General features: G+C 43.8%; 1 protein-coding gene across 2 annotated transcripts in view; it reads right to left on the reverse strand.

Annotated features, from left to right (window-relative positions):
- The window catches only part of ARHGEF37 (Rho guanine nucleotide exchange factor 37), a 37311-nt gene extending 11725 nt beyond the window's left edge, over positions 1–25586 (reverse strand). The window contains exons 1-7 of one of the 2 annotated variants that reach the window (XM_036240867.1): positions 25562–25586; positions 16281–16477; positions 14695–14818; positions 6374–6521; positions 2604–2803; positions 833–963; positions 57–161 (exon numbers count right to left, since the gene is read on the reverse strand). In XM_036240867.1, the coding sequence (XP_036096760.1) occupies positions 57–161; positions 833–963; positions 2604–2803; positions 6374–6521; positions 14695–14818; positions 16281–16466 (894 nt within the window). In that variant the 5' untranslated portion in view covers positions 16467–16477; positions 25562–25586. Of the gene's footprint in view, positions 1–56; positions 162–832; positions 964–2603; positions 2804–6373; positions 6522–14694; positions 14819–16280; positions 16478–23648; positions 23700–25561 lie in introns of those variants that run through there. The other variant, XM_036240865.1, reaches the window with a different exon arrangement.
- Between the last annotated feature and the right edge of the window lie 1122 nt (positions 25587–26708).

The raw sequence follows: 26708 nt of genomic DNA on the forward strand, positions 1-26708 counted from the left end.
CCCTCAATGCCTTCTGCCCTGGGAACCCCGCCCATTATTAGCTGCAGGATCCTTACCTCCAGATTGTCCATGTAAGTAGCCACGTTGTTTCTCAGCTCAGTCACACACAGCGACACCCCCTGGAACTTCTCTTCTAAGGCATCAAATTCCTTGTCTTCTGTCTGACAGTCAAGTTACGCTTGTGAGGGCCAAAAATATCCACATGGGGGCAGTGTATACCACACATCTGCATCCCCAAGTCTTCACTGGGGAACACCTTTCTCCAGACTTGCCCATCAGAACCAGTTCCTCCAGCCCCAAAGCTGAGTGGGACGATTAGAGAGGCAGGGAGTGCAGCTTAGTGGTTTTGTATTCCGACCACAGAATCAAACACATGTGCATATGAGTCCTGGTTCACCTGCTTTTAAGCTGTGTGACCTTGGGCAAGTGTTTTACCCTCTCTGAGCCTCTCATCTGCAAAATGGGGGGTAATAGGAACGCCTACTTCATTGTATGTATCAAGTAATGCCTGGTTCAGAGTAATACTCAATTGATCTGAGCTGGTACTGGTAGCCATCAGAGCTGGTTCCATGCCCAGACCCAGAGGTTAGCTCTCCTGTCTGTGTAAAGAGGTCCCAGAGAGAGAACAGTACAAGGTGCAGTGCAGAAAGCCCTATCCAGGCTCCACAGAGTCAAGTGGGGTGCTAACTCTGCCTGTAACTGGGCCTTCCCTCCCCCAGCCTCAGTTTCCTCATCTCTGAAAGCAGTCCAAGCCCCCTGCCCCATCCATTGCACAGTCTTGCTTGCCCCTTGGGATGGTTGGGATGTGACCCTTCCTCCTGCCCATGCTCACCCTGAACACGAGCCCCGCCTCCTGCTTCAGCAACTGGCTCAGCCGAGCGGTCTTCTTGGAGAGGGTGTGCGTGTTGATGCGGGCCAGCCGCTCCCGGAGGCTGAGCTGCTCCACCTTGGTGTACTTGGAAGCTGCACCGACAGGGGGAGGACATGGGGACAGAAGCTGACCCAGGAACGCAAGCATCCAGCACACCTGGCTAAGCACCCAACTGGGCCCTCTGCTCAACGTCAGGATCACATCCATAGAATGGAGGTGAGTCAGGGAACACAGGCACAGGGCTGAGCTCTCGCTCCAAGGTGTGAGCCCTGGACAGCTTGCTTGACTTTGGCAAATCGCCACTTCTTGGGTCTCAGTTTTCTCATCTCAGTCAGCTCCTGGGACTGCTGGGAGGACCACATAGATGCTGGGTCTGAATCTACTTTCTTAGAACCCAAGAGAGAGGTGATTTGCCTGAAGTCCCTTGGTCACTGTTAGCCTGGCCAAACTGGGACCATACTTGCCCACTCCTGATTCAGGACTTACTGACTGCCCGACCCCTAGCCTGAGTTTGAAACCTGGCTCTGTCCCTTACCAGCTCTGTGACCTGGAGCAAATGACTAAAGCTCCCAGTTTGTCCAACTGTGAAATAGGACTAACAGTGCCAACCTCAGAGGATCAAACAAGATAATAAAAGAAAAACACGTCATAGCCCTTAGTAAACATTAGCTAAATTATCGTTTTTATATTGTCTCAGTTGTGCAAATGAGCTTCTGTCTCCTTGGGACACTGCTTTATTGTTTCAACCTCTCTGTTTTAACAAACTGAGAGGCAGGATCCCGACTTATCTCCTCTCCTGCCCAGGTATACATTCAGTCCTTTGCCCAGTATTCATTTCTCCTCCACAGTATAGCAGTCCTGTGGTTGGGGTGGGACGGATCTCAATTTAGTTCAAGGGGTGGGTACTAAGTGCTGTAAACCAATCCATATAATCCCATCCCCCTGGCCACAGTGATTGGTTCAAAGAAGGGTATATAACCCAGGTCTAAGCCAATCAGCTCGTGGCATTCCCCTAACATAGTGATTGGTTCAGGGTGAGCACATGACCCAAGTGGGTCCTATCAGAGTGAAGCTCCAGTTTAATTTTATGGCTAAGAGGAGAAAGGCCCTGTCTTGTCTTGGAGGGTATGATATGCAGATGTGTGTCTTAGAATAGCAACAGCCATGTAGTACATGAGGGAGGCCAGCCCGGTGATACACAGTAAACAGCAGAGAGAAGAGAATTATAGGAAAACTGAACCAGCACCCTGATCAAACCCTACCTAAAGACCACTTAATTCTGGACTTGTGGTTACATGAACTACTACATAACCCTTCATTGGTGAAGCCAATCTGAGATGAGTTTTTTTATAACTGGACATATGTTCACTGATGTATTTTACATATATTTTTTTAATCCTCACCTGAGGATATTTTTACATCTATCTTCAGACAGAGTGGGAGGAAGAGAGAGAGAGAGAGAGAGAGAGAGAGAGAGAGAGAGAGAGGAAGACAGACAGAGAGAGAAAGAGAGAGAGAGAGAGAGAGAAAGAAACATCGATATGAGAGAGACACAGTGATTGGCTGCCACACACATGACCCCAAGGGGGCCGGGGACTAACCACAACCGAGGTACATGCCCTTGGCTAGAATTGAACCCAGGACTCTTTGGTCCTCAGGCCGACGCTCTAACCGCTGAGCCAAACTGGCCAGGGCATCACTGATGTATTCTCTAAATTGCCCAAGTTCTTACCCAATTCCTTACGCCTCTTGTACTCGTTGATGTTGGTGTTCACATCGTGGAGGGCAGAGGCAGCCCTCTGGAGGACAGGATAGGCACTGGCATCAGGGAGTGTGTTCTCCAGAATTTTCTGCAGCAGTAATGGGTACTTGGTAATCCTCTGCAGAGGGATGACCAGTAAGAAACTGAGGCCTGAGGGTCCAGCTTGTGGCCTGAGGGAGAAGGCTGGTGTTAGATAGGTAAAGCCCACCCCTGGGGGCAACAGGGGGCCTGCACTTCTAGTTCCAGATCTGCCATTGAACTCACTGAGAGATTTGAGGCAAGTCACCTCCTCCTGTGGTTCTGCTTCCTCATCTGAAATTTGTGGGATCTAGAAGTTAGATGGATGCTGCTGGATCTCATTTTACCCCCTTTCTGGGCCTCGGTTCCCCATCTGTGCCACACCCAATGGCCAGTTTCCTGCCCTCAGTTTACTCATTCACTCAACAGCAAACACAGATGACCACTTCCTTTTATCAAAACATGTTCTTATTTTGGCCCCAGAGACGCCCTCTGTCCTTCTCATACTCCAAGGCCTCTGTCTTGGCCAACTCTATTGGCCTCTCTCCAATGCTGGGGTGCTCTGGGGCCTCCTCTCCTCCCTCTCTGCCCACTCTCTTACTGACTTCATTTAGTCCTATGGCTTTAAATACATCTGAAACCCAGATCTTCACTTTCAACCTCTGTCCAGAGCTCCAGACTCACATGGTCAACTGCCTATTAACATCTCCACTTGGATATGTCCCAAGCTCAACTCTCTATATTGGGCATCCACATATTTCACTTAATAAAATGGTTCTGCTGCTTTACAAAAGAAAAGCTTTAAAAATTACAGGAGCTTGTCCAGACAGTGTGGCTCAGAGGTTGAGCATCAACCCATGCACCAAGGGGTTGCCAGTTTGATTCCCGGTCAGGACACATGCCCAGGTTGTGGGCCTGATCCCCAGTGGGGAGCATGCAGGAGGTGGCCAATCAATGTTCTTCCTCATTGATGTTTCTATCTCTTTCTCCCTTTCACTTCCTTTCTCTCTAAAATCAATAAAGGAAAAAAAAAATCAGATGTAATTTTTTTTTTTAAATTACAGGAGCTTAATGTTTAGAGATACACCTGAGTTATTTGAGGGGAAAAGTCATAACATCTGTATTTTCCTTTAAACAGTTTGGCATGCCCTGGCCGGTTTGACTCAGTGGTCGTGGACCAATGAGTGGCAGGTTCAATTCCGGTCAAGGGCATGTACCTCAGTTGTGACTCGTCCCCAGCCCGAATTGGGGTCATGTGGGAGGCAGCCACTCAATATGTCCCTTTTACGGTGACATCTCTCTCTCTCTCTCTCTCTCTCTCTCTCTCCACTCTATCGGGAAAAAAAATGGAAAAATGTCCTCAGGTGAGGATAAAACAAAAAATTAAATAAAAAAATAGTTTGGCATAAAAATAGCTGAAGCAAACAGCAAAAGATTAACACTGGTTCATTTCAGGTGGTGGGTGTGTGAGTGTTCATTACATTCTTCTATTTTTCTATAGGTTTGACATTTTTCATTTTAAAAAAGTAAAAAATAGCACACAGGAACTAATAGTACCAAGATTTCTTCCAGATGCTCTAGTTCATGAACAGATGACTATTTCTCCAATTCCCTCCTTTAAAAAAAAAAATGTTTGTTTTGACTTTTTGGAGATAGACAGAAACATCCATATGAGAGACATCAATCGGCTGCCTCTTGCATACCCCCGACTGGGGATCGAGCCCAAAACCTGGGCATGTGCCCTGACCAGGAATCGAACTAGGATGTCTCAGTCCACGGGAGGACGCTCAATCCACTGAGCCACACCGGCCAGGCTCCAATCCCCTTCTTGATGATGGCTGGTATTTGCAGACAGAGTGCCCAAGTCAACAGCATCTGGGACATCTAGGTTATCTCCAAAAGTCTTTCCCTGATCATGACCAGTATCCCTCAGTCCATGAGTGTTTCAAGCCTCAATGTCCAAGCATGCCTCCTCCATGAAGACTCACAAATGCTGCTCACAACCATTATCTGGTCCCCTCACTGTGGTACCCTAGCCTCTTGCTCTTTTTCCTAAGGGAAAAGCTCCAGACCAAATGGCCAGGAAGGATCATCCATGAGGCTAAAAATAGGCAGAGCAGGTGGAAGCCCCCTCATGAGCTGCAGGGGGTAGAGAGGCATGGCCAGGATCAAATCGTCAGGACACACCTACGCGGACCATCTGCTCTCAGCGAGCATTTCCTAGTGCTTGGCTGACCATGGGCAGGGGCGGTGGAAACAATTGCCAGATTTTGGCAAAACTCTGTCCTCTGGGCTTACTTTCCATAGGAAGAGCCAACTGCCTCATGAGGACAACTGTCACCTCATGAATCAGAGAGTAGAGGATCTTCAAAGAGATGATCACAGCCCTTCTCCACAATTATCAAATAACGTCACTACAGAGTTACAGCAGCCTCCTACCCGTACGGCCTTTCTAAAGCAACGGGGAGAAAAATGTGCATGCGGCCTTTCAGACATGCAACAAAAATGACAAGACAATACCCAGAACTACGTGTGAGGAAGCAGGCCCTCCTGGTGGGAGCATCCAATGGGGAGATCTCTTTGGAGAGCAGGTCAGCAGTATGTGAAATGTACAAACCCTTTGTGCCATCAATCCTACTCTAGTAATTTAGCCACAGAAATATCAACTCAAGCAAGCAAGGTAGAAGTTATTCAGCAACTATATTTATGACAGTAAAAAACTGGCAACAATCCAAACATCCACATCAAGAGGATAATGGTTAAATAAACCATAAACCAGCCCTGGAGAAGTAGCTATTAAATAGTGTATATTTGAATTTGCATGTACATGCAAGAAGGAACTCCACAAAGATCCATAAAGAAATTTAAGAGGTTACCTGAACTTTGGGGATAGGAGTTGTAAATGAGTGACTAAAAGAGCGAGGTTGGGGAGATCTTTTTTACTGTATAAATTTGGATGTTTTAAAGATTTTGAACCATGTAACTATGTTTACCCATTTAAAATTTCTATTTAAAAAATTGTTTTCTCCGTGTCTCTATCTGGAGCTTTCACCTACTGGTGCCAGCTCTGGTTGTGATGCCACAGGGCAGTTCTGCTCCTTTTCCATGGGGCAGGACTTCAACCATCTGTAGAGAGGCCTCCCCAGGTGATACACACCTGCTTCCGACACTGTTGCTTACAGCACATGGTTCTCTTCCCCCACCCCCACTTCACTGCCCTTCCTATGGTAGGCATGAAAGCTGTTCATCAAATGTTTCTGCTTTTCCACTTCTGGACACATGGCAGGATAGCATATCCTGGCCTCCTGGTAATTGGATAAAACTATGCAATTAGTTCTGGCCCTCGAATTACGAGAAAGATGGATATAATTTCTAAGCTGGAGCATTCGGTTACCAGAGTTAAACCCTCCAGAGCTCCTTTCTCCTTTGCCACAATTACTGGCAATATTCTAGACAGTGGCTGCTGTCAGCTTGGATCCCAGAGTGAGAATGATGCAAAGAGCCCTGGGTCACCCCGCAGTGGTGGAAAGAAAGGTATAGACCTTTGTGGTTTGAAGCCGCTGGGAGCTGGGAGTTGTTTGTTTCTGCAGCACAGCCTAGCCTAGCCTGGCTGAGACACTCCTGAGCTATGTGAGCAGCACCAAATGAAGGTGAGACCTCAACGGTCCCTGAACTTGGTGTCCATGCAGCAGGATCAAAGGCTCACTGGCCGTTCTACTCACACCACCGCCTCAATGATGCCCTGGATCTCCCGCTGCAGCTCTGGCTCCCTCCGGTATGACTCCACCAGCAGCAAGGCCTGGTCATAGTTGGCACAGTAGACCTTGTAGACTTGCTCCAACTCCTCTTGGAATTCCAGGAATAAGTTACCTGACAGTGAAAAAACAGCAAGGAGTTCAAAGGCATGTCTGTATGGCCCCTTACTTGGGACAGGGAGGTAGTGAGTGAGACAAGGGCCGATTTAACCCCCTCTGTCGCCTTGAGCAAGCTACCTCATCTTCTGAGTTGCCATTTGCTTCATTTCACTTCCATCAGTTTGCTGTAAGGATTAGGTGACAGAATGATGTAGAGCTTGGGCTAACACACTGCGAGTACTTAATAAATGGTAGCTATAATAAGAGCAGTAATTTCAATAACGCTCGTATTTGTACAGTGCTTTACAGTTGACAAAATGCACCCATGTTATATTTTTACAACTACTGTGTGTGGCAAGTACAACCACTAACCCCCAGTCTGCAAAGAGACGCTATAGCACAGAGACAGGCATGGATGGGCTTCGGACTCAGGGGGAACTACAGCCGGATCTCCAGTCAACTCTCTCCCAGTGTGCAATCTGGGGCAAGACTTTGACCTCTCGGACCCTCCATTTTCCCATCTATAGATTGGAATAAAAATAGTACTCATCTCCAAGTGTTTTTTTTTTTTTTTTAATGAGGATTAAATGAATGCATGCAAAACATTCAATACAAACCTCATTCACCAAATATTTACCAATTACTTATTTATTGACTATATGCCAAGTACTCTTCTAAGCTCTATGAACAAAACAAAGGCTGTGCTTCATGGGACTTATATTCTAGGGGGGAGACAGACAATAAATAAATATCGTACATATGCCAGGTAGTGATGAGTGTCGTGAACCGAGACAGACAGAAAAAGACTTGGAGAGAAATAGGAGATCTATCTAGGGGAGGCTTCTATAAAGAATGTTTACTAGAGACCAGAAGTACCCAGCCCTGGGAGAGCAGCATTCCCAGCGTAGGGAAGGACAGATACAAAGTCCTGAAGGCAGGTGAGCACTTGGCATGCGGGTAACAGCAAGAGGGCAGTTGTGGCTGGAGCAGAGTGAGCAAGGGCACAACATTGAGAAAATGAACAGGAAACTGCAGCCAGACCATGGAGGGCCTTGGAGGAAGTAGGTAAGGTGGAGTAAGGTGTCTGGATTTTATTCTAATGGTGGCAGGAAGCAACTGGAGGGTTTTGAGCTCAGGTGATATGATCTGGTTTTGAAAGGATCACTCTGGAGCTCAATAAGTATATATGATATATAAATGTAATTAACAACCAGGATGTGGAAAGGGAACCCCAAATGGAATACAAGTAATAGGAATGAGCCTAATTTTATTACAAATGAATAACATAATCACAGTGAAGGGTGTGGGGAACAAATTAACATAAGTATCGCCCTGGCCAGTTTTGCTCAGTGGTTAGAGCGTCGGCCTGCGGTCCTGAGAGACCCGGGTTCGATTCCCGCTAAGGGCACGTACCTCGGTTGCAGTTTGTCCCCGGCCCTGGTTGGGTCGTGTGGGTGGCAACCACTCGACGTGTCCCTTCACATCGATGTTTCTCTCTCTCTCTCTCTCTCCCTCCCACACTCTATCTGAACAAAAAATAGAAAAAATGTCCTCGGGTGAGGATAAAAAACAAAACAAAACATAAGTATCTGTTTTTGACAGTCGTACAGGTTAGCAATTCTGGAACTACTTTATGTGTATTCTAACTTTGAACAAATAAGTAAATATATTGTAAATAATGACAGCCATTTCTTTCTGTCATTGAAAGATGTTGCCAAGAAGAAAAGGGGAAAGGTTAGAATAAACCTTGTGATGTTGGTGGAATTGGAGGTATCAGTATGAACTCATGGTCTTACATATAGAAAAATAGATATAGAAAAATATATAGATATGTGTATATGTATGTATTAGCACAGAAACATATATTTCCTACCTCCTAGGCCCTCTCTATCAGCTGAGAGGGCCTAGGAGCAATGATACCATAGGAGCAATGACACCTAGGAGCAATGAACACACCTAGAGTCTAGAACTTGTTGTCTAAATACCATTCTCCAAAGATTGAAACCAGGACTCCAAGGAGAAATTGTTGATTCCAAGGATGAGGCAGGAAAAATACAAGATGGGTCTGGAACATCTTGTGGTGTCAGAAAGTAAGGAAGCACTCAAAAATTGTTAGAGGCACATTAAAAGGACACAGGAGCCAACCTGAAGGAGCTCCCCATGGCCAAAATTGGTACAATTTGAGCAAGAAAATAAATCACAATAGTACTGGTTTCTCCCTCATGAAATAAAGTAAAAATACAGGAGTCCACACTGACATAAATAAATAACTGAACAAAGAACTGAATGGGGGAAAAAGGATAGTTCTTTAAGATAATTCTAATTAATAAACATAAAAGGAATAAGGGAAATATAAATTACCATTAGAATACCAGTAATAATTATTGTAGCAAGAACCATTTGTGGATGCTAAAATTAGTGGATTAAAGTTTGAGAAGAAGCAGAACATCAGCATAATGTCAAAGATTTTCTACACAAGTATTTGTTCATTACAAAGGAAAAAACAGTAACTTTACAGTAGAAAATCTAGAAGATACAATCTTCTATAAGCTACAGAAGTTAATGTTATTCTAAGTAATAATATATAGTGCAATCATGTGATATGATGCACTGAGAACATGACATTGACTATGATGTTCTTGCCAAAAATGTATAGCCTTAATTTAATAATGAAAATTATAATTTTGTAAATCATATAAAATGTAACATATAAAATTTTATTATAATACAAATTTATAAAATATAGATTTTATATATAAACTTTTATGAACTATATAAAATAATTTTAGTTTTAATCATTGAGAACCTCAAATGGAGGCATATTCTATAAATCTGAACTCTTCAGAAGTATGGTCACTAAAGACAAAGAGAGACTAAGGAACTGTCACAGACTGAGAATACTAAGGGAACGTGACAATAAAATGAAATGCGGTACCCTAGATTGGATCCTGGACCAGAAGAAAAACATTAATAGAAGACTGGCAAAATCTGAATACGGTCTGTAGAGTTAATAGTGTTAATTTCCTTGTTTCAGTAAGTGTACTATGGACAGGTAAGATGTCCAGCTGGATGAAGGGTATATAGGAGCTATTATATTTATAACTTTTCTGTAAGTCTAAAAGTATGTCAAGATAAAAAGTGCAAAAAGAACCTAGAAGACATTATGCTAAGTGAAATAAACCAGACACAAAAGGACAATACTGTATGATTCCACTTATATGAGGTAGCTAGAGTTCTCAGAGTCACAGAGACAGAAAGTAGAATCATGGTTACCAAGGGCTGGTTTAGTGGGTAGAGTTTCATTTGAGGATGATGAAAAAGTTCTGGAGATGAATGATGGTGATGGTGGTACAACAATGTGAATGTGCTTAATGCCATTAAACTGTACACTTACAAATGGTTACTATGGCCCTGGCTGGTGTGTTTCAATGGTTAGAGCATCATGTTATTTCCCCTAGCCCCCAGCCCTAGCACTGAAGGGTTGTAGGTTTGATTCCTGGTTAAGGGCATGTACCTGGGTTGCAGGTTCAATCCCCAGCTTCAGTAGGGTACATGTGGGAATGTGTGTCGTCTCTCACATTGATATTTCTCTCTCTCTCTCTCTTTCTCTCCCCACCCCCTCCCTCCCTTCTACTCTGAAAATCAATGGCAAAAATATCCTCAAGTGAGGAGTAATTAAAAAAAATGGTTATACAGAACTTATATGCATGTGTGCATGACCAATGGACATGGACAACTAAGCCGGGGACAGGGTGGAGGGGGGGTGGGGTGGGGGGTGCCAATGGGGTAAAAAGGTAAAATATCTGTAACAAAAAAATAAATAAAAATTCATTAAAAAAATAAATAAATAAATAAAATAAAAAATAAAAAAAATGGTTACAATGGTAAATTTTATGTTATGTATATTTTACCACGAACATTTTTTTTTAATAATATTTTTAAAAACACTGCACACTAAGCCCAGCTGGTGTGGCTCAGTGGATTGAGCATGGTCCTGTGGACTGAGAGGTCCCAGTTCAATTTCTATTCAGGGCACATGCCCAGGTTGTGGGCTTGATCCCCAGTAGGGGGCGTGCAGGAGGCAGCCAATCGATGTTTCTCTCTCACATCGATGTGTCTATCTCTTCCTTCTCCTTTCTCTAAAAGGAAATCAATAAAAACATTTTTAAAAAACAACACTGCATGCTAAGGTTATAGCAGCTTTATTCATAATTGCCAAAACTTAGAAGCAACCAGTTGTTCTTCAGTAGGTGAATGCATAAACTGTGCTGTGTCCCTAAAATGAAATATTATTCAGTGATAAAAAAGAAAAAGAAACGAGATGGCAAGCCAGGAAAAGACAAGGAGAAACCTTAAATGTATATTATTAGATGAAAGAAGCCATTGTAGAAAGGTTATATACTGTATGATTCCAGCAATATGACATTTTGGAAAAGGCAAAACTATGGAAACAGTAGAAAGATCAGTGGTTTCAGGGCTTGGAGGGTGGAGGGGATGAACAGGCAGGGCAAGAGGATATTTAGGGCAGGGAAACTACATGTCTGATACTGTGATGGTGGCTATGTGACATTATACATCAGTCTAAACCACAAAACGAAAGCACAAAAAATGAACCCAATGTACACTATGAACTTCAGTCAATAATATATCAATATTCACTCATAAATTATAATAAATGTACCACACTAATACAAGATGCTGATAATAGGGAAAACTCTGCCTATGGGGAGGGAATATATAGAAGCTCTTTATATATTTTCTCCTTTAGTTTTCTGTAAACTAAAAAACAAAGTGCTCTAAAAAACAAAGTCTGTTCAGGGATGCCCACTTTCACCACTCTTATTTAACACAGTCTTGGAAGTCTTAGCCACAGCAATTAGACATGAAGAAAACATAAAAGGGATCCAAATTGGAAAGGAGGAAGTGAAACTGTCATTATTTACAGATGATATGATACTATAGATGGAAAACCCTAAAGACTCCATCAAAAATCTACTAGACTTAATAAATGAATTTGGCAAAGAAGCAGGATACAAAATTAACATCAACAAATTGATGGTATTCTTATACACCAATAATGAACTCACAGAAAGAAAAACTAAAAAAAACAATCCCATTTACCATTACGCAAAAAAAAATTAAGATACTTAGGAATAAACTTAACCAGAGAAGTAAAGGAACTATTCCCAGAAAACTACAGGTCATTGAGAAAAAAAATAGAGCAAGATATAAAAAAGTGGAAGCATATACCTTGTTCATGGATTGGAAGAGTTAACATCATTAAAATGATGGCAATTCCAAACTACCCAAAGCAATCTATAGATTCAATGAAATCCCCATCAAAATACCAATGACATATTTCACAGAACTAGAACAAATACTCCAAATTTTATAGGGAACCAAAAAGACCCCAAATAGCCACAGAAATCTTGAAAAAGAAGAACAAGGTAGAAGGGATCACAATACCATAACAGGTTATACTACAAAGCCATTGTAATCAAAACAGCCTGGTACTGGCACAAGAACAGACATACAGATCAATGGAACAGAACAGAGAACCCAGAAATTGACCCAAGTCATTATGCTCAATTAATATTTGACAAAGGTGGCAAGAACATACAGTGGAGTCAAGACAGCCTCTTTAATAAATGGTGTTGGGAAAATGGGACAGCTATATGCAAAAAAAAAAAAAATGAAGCTAGACCACCAACTTACACTATCCACAAGAATAAACTCAAAATGGATAAAAGACTTAAATGTGACTCGTGAATCCATAAAAATCCTAGAAGAAAATATAGGCAACAAAATTTCAGACATCACATGCAGCAAAATTCTCACTGATACAACACCTAAGGCAAGAGAAACAAAGGAAAAAATGAACACATGGGACTACATCAAACTAAAAAGCTTCTGCACAGCAAAAGAAACAAGCATAAAAATGAGAAGAGAACCCACTGTAAGTGAGAGCATAAGTGCCAACAATACATCAGATAAGGGGTTAATTTCCAATATATAGAGTACTCACACAACTCAACAAAGGAAGACAAATAATCCAATTAAAATGGGCAGAGGACCTAAATAGACACCTCTCCAAATAGGACATACAAATGGCCAAGAGACATATGAAAAAATGTTCAATGTCACTAATCATCAGAGAGATGCAAATTAAAACAACTATGAGGTGTTACTTCACACCTGCCAGAATGGCTCCATCAACAAATCATCAAACAACAAGTGTTGGCGAGGGTGTGGAGAAAAGGGGACTCTAGTACACTCCTGGTGGGAATGCAGATTGGTGCAGCCACTATGGAAAACACTATAGTGTTATCTCAAAAAATTAAAAGTTGAACTGCCATTTGACCTAATAATCCCACTTCTAGAAATACACCCTAAGAAGCCTGAAACAACAATCAGAAAGAATATATATACCTCTGTGTTCACAGCAGCACTATTTATAATCGCTAAGATCTGGAAACAGCCCAAGTGTCCATCAATGGATGAGTGGATAAAAAAAGCTGTGGTACATATACACAATGGAATACTATGCAGCTGTAAGAAAAAAAGATCTCTTATCCTTTGAGATGACATGGAGGGACCTGGAGAGTATTATGCTAAGTGAAACAAACGAATCAGAGGAAGAGAAATATCACATGATCTCACTTATTTGTGGAATATGATGAACAAAACAAGCTGATGAACAAAACAGACCCAGAGACATAGAAGTAGGGTACAGACTGACAAACCTTAGAAGAGGGGTGGGGGGTAGGGAGGAGATAAACCACAGGACTTATATGCATGTATGCATAACCATGGACATAGACAATGATGCTGGGGAGGGGGGTGGAATTGGAAGGAGGGTATCAATGGGGAAAAAAGGAGAAACATCTGTAACAAAAATAAACAAATAAATAAATAAACATGGAAAAAAACATAAATAAATCTTGTTAGATCTATACTACGTTGAGGCTAAAGAGGGGTTAAACGTGGTAACAGGAATTGCTGTTAGAGCTGCTACAAATACCTGGGCAAGAGTATTTGGTGGTCTATCAGGGGGGAAGTGGTGAGGGTGAAGAGAAATGTATTAACCACAAAGGGCAGGTGGAAGGCCAGGACCACAGGAAGCTCAGCTTACCCTACTGCCTGCCAAAGCTATGGGCTGGGCTTCTGACCTGGACCAGGTGCCCCGTGGGACACATCAAATGGTATCTAGACCAACATGGTCCAGCCCTCGACAAAGACTCCCACAGCAAGATGACTAGCCCAGGACCAAGTCTCCTCCCCAGTGCTGTTCCAGTGAACCCTCAGAGAGAACTCCCTCAGGAGAAGCCCCCAGAACTAGGGAGAACGGAAGGTCACTCAAAGCTGCAGCTAGGGCGAATCAGCGTGATAGGGAAACCGGCCAACGGCAGAGATGATCTTCACTATGAGATAACTTGGGCATAGCCATGAATGTAGGGCAGTTCCCACCTTCTCCTCAACATGGGTGCTTCCACAGGAATGTGACCAGTGCCAAAGAAACTGTATCAGACCAGTATGGCCAGGGACAGGGGTATGTCAGTAACTGAAGGGCAGAGGAAGGCCAACTCCCAAAGAGCAGAACTGTCCAAAGAGGCAGGAATGCCTGGGACACCAGAGTAAAGCCTTATTTCCTCTCCTCTTGTCCTTCTCCAGTCACAGATTGTAAAGAAGTCCCAGCAGCAAAGAAGTTACTCCCAGAGTCAAAAGGGCACTCTGCCTCTAGCTGGGATTAATTAGAAAGACGAGAAAGGGAAGCAGGATGATCAAGAGCTAGGGTTCTAGAGTCTGAAAGGGCTGGGTTCAAATACTCATTCTTCCTGGTCAAGCTGTGTGGCCTTGGGAAAGTTACTTAACCTTTCTGAGTCCTGGGTTTATCTTTAGTAAGATGGGGAATAATAATAATCAATAAGTAATTGTGTTATGAGAATAAAAAGGGCTACTACATGTTAAGTTCTCGAACTCTCCATTTTGTAAAGCGGTGGGTTGGACTAGCTATTATTTGAGAGTCCTGCCAACTCTGACATGCTAGCTTTCAGGGATCTCAAATCCAGGCTCCTGGATTTGATTGAGTTGCATCCCCCTGGAACTCCAGGCACAGTTCAGCAATAACCACATGCTGAGGACAACTCCACAGGAATCCAAGGCTGACAGCTGCCTCGTCTTTTGCTTACCAATTAGCTGCACTTGTTTCTCTCCCCTGGTGTCTGTCTCCTGCAGATCCTGAAGAAATCTGCTGTTCACCTTGATGAGATCATCAATGTTTGAGAACAGAACATCCAGATCTCCCTGTGGCAGCTGGAAGGAACAAAAAAGCCATAGGAGGTTACTGGGAGGTCAGTGGAGTGACTTGATTTGCAGGCTTTGGGGAACAGTCCAGAACACTCACACCCCCAGGGGCCCATCGCTCTGGGAATTCTGCCCCAGCAGAATGTTTGCAAGGACTTCAGGATTTTATAAAGTGGGTATTTCCATTACTCTACAAGAGGAGAGGAAAAGATGGGGCACTCAGCATGGAAGGAAAGCTAAGCTGGGGTTTTAACCTAGGTCTACTGCCAACTATCATTTTTCTCCCCTCAGTTCCCCCATCTGTCACATAGGGTGGAAAGTTGGACTTCTTTCCAGCTCTGATATACTTGGCACCTGCCATCATGACCTTGAGATGTATTCTGAACTCCAGCCCCTATGGACTAGGCTGTACCACTGTTAAAAAGGATGCAGGACATCTATTTATATGCAGGGACATACAGAGGAAATAGCTATATGGAAAGAGATACCCTGGATGCGTGACCAAGTGGGGAAAACTAACTGTAGAAAAATATCTAGAGTATGATCTTACTTTTATTAAAATACGTAACAATCTATATTTGTTTGTTTAATGCCCACAGAGAAAAATCCTAGTTTCTGGAGAGTAAAATTTCACCTTCTTCATTACCTAGTCTAGTATTTCATTCATTTAAGAAACACTAATTAGCCCTGGCCAGTTTGGCTCAGCGGTTAGAGCATCAGCCCGCGGTCCGGAGAGACCCAGGTTCGGTTCCCGCTAAGGGCACGTACCTCGGTTGCAGTTTGTCCCCGGCCCTGGTTGGTCGTGTGGGTGGCAGCCACTCAATGTGTCCCTTTCACGTCAATGTTTCTCTCTCGCTCTCTCTTCCTCTCTCTCCCTCCCACTCTATCTGAACAAAAAGTGGAAAAATGTCCTCAGGTGAGGATAAAAAAAAACACACTAATTAAAGTCCATTATTTATGTGTCAAAAACTGGGATATATTGAACTAAATGGTCTTTGCTCTTAAGGAGCATACATGTTAGGAATGCTTGGAATGTTATAGAGAAAGCTTGTATTATTCCTGAAGTCAGGGGTGGGGGGGAAGATGTAAAAATGAACACTAAATAGAAACCTATCATAGCAAACTTCTCCATGCCTCCATCCCCCAAACGAGACAATGAGAATGTAGGTCAGTTTAAGCAATCTGTTCTAAACTTGATAAAGGGCTATTGTATTCATTAGCTCACTTAATTCTCTGAGGTGATTATCCCTCTCCTCATTTAGCAGATGAGCACACTAAGGCTCCAAGGCTTTGCTGAAGATTGCATAGCCAATAAACGGAAGTTCAGGGCTTACATTCAGGTGACTTCACATTCACCATGACTTTCCATGCATCAAGCCTGCTCCAGGAACAGATGTCAGGTCTCAGAACCTAGGACCCACATTTGTCCCTAGGATTTGTCCCTAGGCTGTGTACGGCTCCACCCAGGTACCTGCTTCAGGCGGCTCCTGATGCCCAAGGCACAGAGCTGGAGCATGTGCAAGTAGGAGACCTCGGTGTCAATGAGCTCCCTGATGGCCAGCCTCTGATGGTGTGACCATCTGTCCTCAGAGACCTGACTTTCTCCATCAGGACTCCCTGTCCTGGAGGGTGGATCATCAGCCCCACGATCAGCCATGTCAGCAGGTTCTGGGGAAGACAAACACATCGCAGCTCATTTCCGGGAGATCCACTGGGACATGCTGTCTTGAATCCAAAGCTAACTATTCATCAGGTGGCCTAAAAACATTGTAAGCTGCATACAGAGTCAAGATGAACTGTGCATTTGGGGATGGCATCTGAACAACCTAAAAGGTAGAACACAACTCAGAAAATTGTTGACATTTTAAATTCATTTCCCAGGATTCAGACAGTGTGCTTGTCTGGTTTCTTCTATTTTTTCCCCAGCTCTTGACCCAGATTTCTTTATCTGATTCAGCTGAGTCTGTCTCTCTCTTTTTCCCCCACCCCCACTCCCAGTGGTTCTCTCCTCTCCCTGTCCCTATCCCATTACCCCATTCAGGCAATACTGTCACCTGGGCTATTTCCACAGCCTCCAAGATCATTATCTTCCTAAATCCAAATCCCTCTCCCACCTGCTGCCACCCAACACCCATTCATCCTGGACAGAAACATTGACGTGAGAGAGACACATCAATCGGATGCCTCCTGCACGTCCTCAACAAGGGCTGGGTATCGAACCTGCAACCCAGGTACGTGCCCTTGACTGGGAATCGAACCCGAGACCTTTCTATCCTTGGGCCAATACTCTAAGCAGTGAGCCAAACAGGCCAGGGCTGTACCTTTTTTATCTCAAAATTTAAAAAGTACAAATGGCAATGGACAAGATGGCCTGAAAATCCTCCCCACCACAAAGTATCTAAAAACGCTAGATCAGCAAGAACAAGTTTCCTTTACACTGCACTGCAGGGCTTGCAGACCGTAAGGAAATCAGCGGGGCACCCAAATAGAGGGAGCTGAAAACCAGAGCGGGAGCAGCTAGCTGAGTTGATACAGCTGTGGCCCAAGTGGCTGGAGTGGTCAGGGAAGAGGGCATCGTTGGGCTCAGTGAACCAGGGACTCGGGCACTGGTGCCCAGGCAGGATCTGGAGACAAGCTCCGTCACAGAACTGGGATCCCCAAGGACTCTGGTGAATGGTGGATCAGGAAAATCCTCCCCCCACCCTCACAGATGACAAAGATGCTTCTCCTTCCTGGCTTGGGTACGGTATGAGCGAAAAAGTCTCCTCTGAAAATTCATAACAACAGGCCTGCCTTCACTGGATTTTAGGTTCAAATAGCCCAAGGATGAGAAATTAACAAACAAAATAACAATTCTGGACTAAGGCTACTCGGAGTGCACACAGGACAAATAAAATGTCTCCAGAAGGGCACATCCTTAACCTAGGACACATGGTACTCAACAGTTAACCCGTTCTGAAGATTAATTTAAAATCCAGAATTACAAGAACTCCACTGTGAGTGAGCATCATCAGGAACAACAAAGAGCAGGGTTAGACCCAAGAGCATCAGATAATCAAACAATAAGATAAAATATATTAAATAAGCAGGGAAAGAAAAGACATTATGTATATATAATTCCGGGTCAGTGCATGTGCCTGGGTTACAGGTTCAATCCCCAGTAGGGACCATGCAGGAGGCAGCTGATTGATGTTTCTCTCTCATGGATATTTCTCTCTCTCTTGCCCTCTCCTTTCCTCTCTGAAATCAATAAAAAACATATTTTTTAAAAAAAGAATGTATGTAAATCATACAGTATGTGTATGTGTGTGTGTGTGTGTGTGTGTGTGTGTGTATATATATATATATATATATATATATATATATATGAAGACTTTGGGACTGACTTTATTCAAGCAGCCTAATTCCCTGGAGATTCATGTAAGTTGTTGGGTACATCAACAGTTCCTTCCTTTTTATTGCTGAGCATCTGAAATGTTTCATTTGTTTAAAAAAACTGAAGTAAATATGGCAAAAATGTTAAAATTAAACAAAGCTAGTTGGTAATATCATAGGCATTTGTTTATTGTTCTTTGCTCTTTTCTTGATGGTTAAAATATTTCTGAATATTTAAAGTGGCATGCATCCCATTCAGCCTTGTACGTGGGTTATTTAAGGTTACGCCTCATCTTCCTGACTAGACACCAAGCTCTTAGAGACAAGATGAACACCAATTCATCTTGTGTCCTCCTCTGGCCTCACAATACTACATATTTGCATTCATAAAATGTCCTTTTGAATGTATTAGCAGCAGTAGAAGTTTCTGTCCTGTGCCATAAACACTGACCCATGGATCAGATAATGTACAAACTGAGTGTTTGGGGAGAGTGAGGTTGTTCAGAAGGTAAAGGGCCTAGAAAGGTCCTGGAACACATCCGGCTGCTGCACAACTCGATCCAGCTCCTGCACACTGCCTGTGGTCTGCTGACCTGTCCCTGGCCTGAATCGCTGACATTCACCACCCTGTGTCCAACTTCTCTAGAAAGATCCCAGTAGGATTTCAGGAGAGCTACTCAGGTCCCACTACTCATAAATGTTGCTAAACAAACAAAAAGTATACATAATACTTTAGAGGAAACTTCTAAATATGAAAAATAGCATTAATTAGTACTTCAGTTAATTGCGATCTAGACCTCCAAGCAGGCTTGGCAAAAGCTCTCCATCGCACCATTTTGTTAATGTACAGCCCATGTAATAAAAGAAAACACACTTTTATTTCTCTAAAAATATTATATATTGCCCTGGCCGGTTTGGCTCAGCGGTTAGAGTGTTGGCCTATGGTCCAGAGAGACCCGGGTTCGGTTCCCGCTAAGGCCACGTACCTTGGTTGCAGTTTGTCCCCGGCCCTGTTTGGGGTTGTGTGGGTGGCAACCACTCAATGTGTCTCTCTCACATCGATGTTTCTCTCGCTCTCTTCCTCCCTCTCTCCCTCCTGCTCTATCTGAAGATAATGCAAAAATGTCCTTAGATGAGGATAAAAAATATGTATATATACATTATATAGACAATGAAAAGGAATGAAGTACTAATCCATGCTGCAACATGGACATGCTAAGCGAAAGGAGCCAGTCACAAAGGGCCACCTATTCTATGATTCCATCTCTATGGAATGTTTGGAATAGGCAGGTCTGTAGAAACAGAATATAGATTAGTGCTTTCTAGACTGAAGGGTTAGGAGCTCATGGTATGGTAGCTACTAGGTACAGGGTTTCTTTTGGGGATAATCAAAATGTTCTAAATCTGTTGTGATGGCTGCACAACTCAGTGACTATACCAAAAACCACTGATTTGCCCTGGCTAGTGTGGCTCAGTGGGTGAGTGTTGACCCATGCACCAAGAGGTTGCCAGTTCAATTCCCAGTCAGGGCATATGCCCAGGTTGTGGCCCTATCCCCAGTGTGGGCGTGCAGGAGGTGGCCAGTCAATGTTCTCTCTCATCAATGTTTCTCTCTCTCTCTCCCTCTCCCTTCTTCTCTCTCTAAAATTAATAAAGACAACAAATTTTTTTTAAAAACTACTGATTTGTACACTTTAAATGGGTAAATTATATATAAATTATAATGATAGAACAGATGTATTATCTTTTTTTTAAAATTTTTTTCTTTATTGATTTGAGAGAGAGAGAGAAACATTGATGAGAGGGAGCATTAATTGGTCACCTCCTGCATGCCCCACACTGGAGATCGGGCCCACAACCTGGGCATGTGCCCTGACCGGAAATCGAACTGGCAACCTCTTGGTGCATGGGTCAATGCTCAACTACTGAGCCACACTGGCCGGGCCAGATGTATTATCTTAATTGAGGTGGTGGCTACACAAATCTACATACGTGATAGAATGGCAGAGAACAAACACTCTCAGGACAAATGCAGCTTAAAAGCCCAGGAGAGCAGGCTGGGTGCCCTTGTTCCATTTCCTGTCTGGCCTGATAAGGAGGCTTGTCTCAGAGAACACACTGAGGGAAATGTGGCTTTCCTTTACAGTCCAGTCCAGGCTCAGTCCTGAGATCTCCTCAGTGCCCTGAGATAGCCAGTTAGGAACTAAAATCAGTCCAGCCCATAAGCGTCTATTGAATGCTCTGCAGCAATCACTTCTGACTCTAGGACAGGATAAAACAGTTCCTTCTCTCCTCCTCTCTCTTCTCTGTTCACAATGGCACACAAGAATCTGGGCATTCACAATATTTGGAGCAGTTACGTCATGCTAAGTATTTTCCTGGATACTACGGAAAGATCAAGAAAAAAATGGCTTTACAATAAGGATAGGACATTTAAAATAGCTGGCTATTTGCTCCATATTTCATTCCTCTGAAAGAAGAGGAACTAAATAAATGTATGGACATCTTGAATCTTTCAGCCCTTTCAAGACAAAGGAAGTAACGGGGGAAATAATACTCCGAACCTAATTCTGAACATTGGAAGAACTGGAGAAATGAAACTAAGAAGATCTATGAAAGTAAGAAACCATCATCCTAAAGTTCTTTCAGAAGGTAAAACGTCATGGCAAAGAGAGTTGAATGTCTATCATTCTCCTACCCCAGGTTTTAGAGGTAGGTTAATTTAAACATTTAAGAGGAAAAAAATTTTTAAAAACCTCTGGTTTGAGACTCTAGGGATTAGAGGAGGCTGTCAAAGATAAAGTTCAAGCATCATGACAGCCAAAGACCCTGCTGGAGAATAAAGGGAGGAAGCACCTATAGAAACTAGAGTGGCCACATAGGTTAATGAGCCTAGTTCATAAAGACATACACACTAGGTCAGAGGGCAGGGTCCTGTACAAAGATCTTCCACAACTCTCAAACCCAGAAGGATCTGGAATAGACAAAACTGTAAGAACCCCCAAAGCTCTGCCCCTACTATGACTGCCAACTCTATTTTAGGATTCATGTTCAGAAAAAGTAAGAAATGGGTACAGATTTGATGGCTTTGCTTTCCTCTCAGCTCTAAAGCAGTGGTTCTCAACAGGTGGGTCACGACCCCTTTGGAGGTCGAACAACCCTTTCTCAGGGGTCGCTTAAGACCATCAGAAAACACATATTTCCAGTGGCGATTCAAAGCAGTAGCAAAATTACAGTTATGAAGTAGCAACGAAAATGATTTTATGGTTGGGGGTCACCACAACATGAGGAACTGTGTATTAAAGGGTCGTGGCATTAGCAAGGTTGAGAACCAGTATTCTAAAGAGTGACTGTAGGGCCCTGGCCAGTTTTTTTTTTTTTTTTTTTTATCCTCACCCGAGGACATTTTTCCATTTTTTGTTCAGGTAGAGTGGGAGGGAGAGAGAGGAACAGAGAGAGAGAGAGAAACATCGATGTGAAAGGAACACATCGAGTGGCTGCCACCCGCACAACCGACCAGGGCCGGGGACAAACTGCAACCGAGGTACATGCCCTTAGCGGGAACCGAACCCGGGTCTCTCAGGACCGCAGGCCGACGCTCTAACCGCTGAACCAAACCGGCCGGGGCGGGCCCTGGCCAGTTTTGCTCAGTGGTTAGAGTGTCAGCCCACAGACTAAAGAGTCGCGGGTTCGATTCCAGCCAAGGGCACGTATCTCGGTGTGGCCCTAATCGGGGTCTTTTGGAAGGAGACCAGTCGAAGTGTCTCTCTCACATGGATGTTTCTCTCTCTCTCCCTCCCTCCCCTCCACTCTATCTAAAGATAAATGGAAAAAATATCTGCGGGTGAAGATACAAAAAAAAAAGAGTGACTGTAGGGGACACTGTGAAAATTCGAAGCCCGGATCCTGGGGCTGGAAAACCTGATTTCAAACTCTGATGCTGCAATCAATTGGCTAGCTTTCCTGGGGTACTTATATAACCTTTCTTAGAATTAAATAATCCATGGAAAGTAACTAACAGAGTGCCTGGTACATTGCAAGCTCTCAAAAATATTAACTGTTGTTTTTGTTACCATTATTGTTAAACTAGAAACCATTGCATTACCATGGATCAGATGGATGAAGAAGTTGTCTAAAGGCACCTGACTAATCATATTGAAGCAGATGGCAAGAATAGGTAATCATGATGCTAATAATAAGAACTATACACCAAAGAAATGGAGCTGAGAGATAAAGAGACCATGAGACTGAGCCTTGAGGGCATTATTCAGACCAGCCATGATGAAATCTGATTCCCTTCGGACTTTTTTTACATTTTCATTCCCTACCCTGCTTTGATGTAATCCACGCTGAGTTGGGCTTTCGCCACCTGATTAAAACAGATGGTCTGTCAACCTTTGGAAAAGGAAACAGAGCCCTTGAAGCCCACGTAGGCTAACAACAACAAAATAAAACAGATCATGCCAAACTATCCTCATTCCCCTATTTAAAGTTAACTAGATCAGTAGATCAAAGGAATGCTGTAAGCTGGTGTAACTGGACCTACAAGGTGCTGACGTCAACCTCTTGTGACATCCTTACAAATAAGGAATAAGATGTGATAATGGAGGCTAAAGGTGGGGGAGGCAATAGGATAATAATATGGACTGAAAACTGATAAAACTACCAGATCCAAAAAGCACTGATCAATGTCAGCCTCTGGGATCTGCCATGTCTTATTAAGGATATCCATTAGTTCTTTTGGTGCTCTAACCAGGAATCTTACCCAAAACCCAGGACGATGCTCCAACCAACTGAGCCACACCGGCCAGGGAGAAAATGTAGAACTTTCCAAAGTGATGATGCCATTTTACATTCCCACCAACACTGTATGAGTTCCAATTCTCCTACAACCTCATTAACACTTGGTAGGGTCGGTCTTATTCATTTTAGCCATACCTAACATGTATGAAGCTATATCTCACTGTGGGTTTTGTTGTTGTTGATATCCTCACCCAAGGACATTCTTCCATTTTTTGTTCAGATAGAGTGGGAGGGAGAGAGAGGAAGAGAGAGAAACATCGACATGAAAGGGATACATCGAGTGGTTGCCACCTGCACAACCAACCAGGGCCAGGGACAAACTGCAACCGAGGCACGGGCCCTTAGTGGAAACTGAACCCGGGTCTCTCTGGACCGCAGGCCAATGCTCTAACCACTAAGCCAAACCGGCCAAGGCTCTCACTGTGGTTTTAATGTGTGTTTCCCCAGTGATTAATGATCTCAAACATCTTTTCAAGTACTTATTTGATACTCATATATCTTCACTGGACATCATACATAGGTTGTTTGTTTGTTGAAATTACAAATTATATAACTAGACACACAATATAGAAATGTAAAAGAATTAGCAGCCCCCCAGTACTAATCCCCACCCTCCAATACACATAACTAAAGGTGTACAAGAATCACCAGAAGCACTTACCAGGTGTGCACATTCTTGTCCCCAGCTACTTGCCCTAAGCCGTATTTCCCTGGCTTTAACTGTAAGGCCTGAAGTGGTACAGAAAAGAAACAACACTGTTTCTTTTTGTAAGAGCGGTTCTTTTTATAGATAGGCCTACCCAGGCCCTGTCCCATGATTCTGGATCTATAGATATTTTTAATTCTTAAGCTTGCCAATAAACAAACAATATAGGCTTTGGAAAATCACTGTCAACAAAAGCCATTTTGCTTCTGTTGCAGCACCCAAAAATACTCCCCTCCTCCCCCGGGTGAGTTAAATAAAAAGCCATTTATTTGATCAGCAAGCAGCTGATCCAAGAGGGATGTGAGCTAACTGCCAGCAATTCCTGTACCCTGGCAGAAACTCGGCTGAACCTCCATTGCCGGGGAAGACTGGGTGTTGCCCAGGTTCCCATGGATGTCATTCTCTCTCCTCTTATTTCAAAACAAACTATAAAAGTGCTGACTCCATTCAAAGAGGAAAATGAGACCGGATAAACAGTCTTTGTTAGAACGTCTGGTAGTTTTGTTTCTCTCACTTTTAAAAAAAATGTCTAGCATTTTCTAGTTTCAGCTTTTGACCTTGGGTCAAATGTTAAGTGTAGTGCATTATCCTAAATAAATGCACTCTAGGCTGCTCTCTCCTCTGTGTAGGATGGGACAGCCGCCGCGCAGCTAATAAAGCTCTCTTAATTTGAAAAAAATAAAAATAAATAAATAAATGCACTCTAATTTAGACTACCACCAAGGTATGTGCTGTCATTTGTAAGTCATAATAGGGTTAACTATATATTTTCAGGTTTGTAACTTAAAAAAATTATTTTTTCTTTATTGATTTTTTTGAGAGAGAGGAAGGGAGAGGGAGAGAGAGACAGAAACATTGATGAGAGAGAACATTGACTGGCTACCTCCTATATGGCCCCCACTGGGGATCTGGCCCACAACCTGGGCATGTGCCCTGACTGGGAATTGAACCAGCGACCTCTTGCTGCATGGGTCAGTGTTCAACTACTGAGCCACACCGGCTGGGCCAGGTTTGTAACTTTTTAATGTTTTATTTCATTTTATTTCAGGCACAACCCAATTTCCTCCAGGTCATGACTCTTTCCAAATGACACGCACAGCTGTGATTCACTGTTTTTTATGTGCCCCAGCACTTTCACCAGCACTTACTATGTGCTAGGCTCCAAACTCCGCGTTCAATCTTAAGTCTGGCGATAAATGGCCTGAAGTATGAAGCCGACAATCTTATCTCCATTTTACAAAGAAAACTGGGCCTTGGAGAGGATAAACTATGTATTCAAGATCACACAGCTGGTGACACCAGGACACTGCCTGGACTCACAGCAGATACTCTGTAACCAGCTGTTTCCCTTTAAAGGAGAAAATAAACTGGTCTGAATGAGTGATAGCCTTTGGTCATTCCTGACAGCAGGAATGCTTCATGTCAAATCTGAAACTGTGTGCAAGGTTATGTGAGCCTCTGGGGGGGAGGGGCACCCAGATTCCTAAGGGGTCAGTGATCCCAAGGTTAAGAACCAAAGTCTGGGCGGGCTGTCCACTTCTTCATTCCCCTCTAAGGTCCAGGGGCTCACTGGGCAGGCAGCCCCGCAGCGGGTGCCCGAAGTTCTGGCTTCCAGTCCCAGCTTGGCACTATTTTTCTGAGGGCCCTTGGCGAAGGAAGCTCACGCGAGGGACAGCAGATTTCTGTTCTCTTTTCCCCTGGCCTTGACTATTATAATTGTACTTTCCTTGGCAAGGACTCTAGCATCATTTATATTATTCCATTGTTTTAACACGTGGATTCTTACTAAAAGTCGCCCCAAATCGTACACCGAAGTAGGCAGGGATAAACAGACACAGGAATGATTAGTTTGTACTAGACCAGCTTACCTCTCTTGGGCCTGTTTGCCACCTGTAAACCGACTCGGTTGGGTCACATGGATCAGGCTGCTCGCATTACACAAGGCTCACGGCACAAAGCTACCTACAGAGCAACTGGGACGGGGCGTCGTCGCTTCCGCGCTCCCCTACCTCCCTTTTCAGACCTGACAGCAGCTGTTTCCCTGCACCCCTCCCCCAGGCCGACTCACCGCGGGAGCTCGGCCGCCCTGGTGACTGCGCAGCCCGGGTGAAAGGGGCGCCGGGCTGCCGGGACCCACACCACGCAGGGCCTCTGCGCGGCTGTGTCCACGAAAGACGTGGGCGGGCGCGGCTCTGCCCACGCTGCGTGCGTACGTGCGCCGGGAAGGGGCGGCCCGGTCTCCTACCTTTTTGTTAATTGTCTCTCTGGAGACAGGTTGTTTTCCTCTCGCTGCTGCTGGCGCTGGCCCCGGCTGGTGTGGTCCCGCAGTAGTACAACAACCCTGAGCCCGCGCAGCCAGCGTGAATCATCGCACGTGGGTGTTAGCGCCGCGCCCCGGGACACACCCGCCCGTGGCTTCATATTAAGCAGCCTTCTCTTTGGGGCTTGTCACCCCGAAAACAAGAACTAACATTTAGGCTACCTAGTGGGAATGTTGACTCCTGGATCACTGGATATCTGTACTCCTGCCTGAATCACCAAACTTTAGGGCTGCACCTTGATTTAATTCTGCGCGTCACCTGCTCAGTACCTCTGGTTCTTGTCCCAGCTCTCCTGGGAGCTTTCTGCACAGTCTTAAACCTTCCAGCCCCTCTGCACCCAGTTCCCTTTTATGATATGAAGGTGTTTGACCATTCTCTTACCACTGTGAACAGGACGCTGTTTTAGGCACTAAGTATTCAGCAGTCAACACAACACAAAAGGTCTTCGCCCTCTTAGGTAGGTGGGTGGGTGTGGTCAGACATTGAACACAGAATTGAAAGTTATAATTGCTATGAAAAGTATGGAAAGTTTCATATCTGAGCAACCAAACCTTATTTGTGGAGTCATGAATTGACTAGGTTAACATTTCTAAATCCTTCAGGTTCTAAAATTTATTCTTATTTTCATTATTAGAGCTTATTACTTATTATTATTATTATTATTATTATTATTGCAGCAATAGTAATATTGCCA

This window comes from Molossus molossus, unplaced genomic scaffold (assembly GCF_014108415.1).
Source record: "Molossus molossus isolate mMolMol1 unplaced genomic scaffold, mMolMol1.p scaffold_m16_p_4, whole genome shotgun sequence".
Lineage (NCBI taxonomy): Eukaryota > Metazoa > Chordata > Mammalia > Chiroptera > Molossidae > Molossus > Molossus molossus.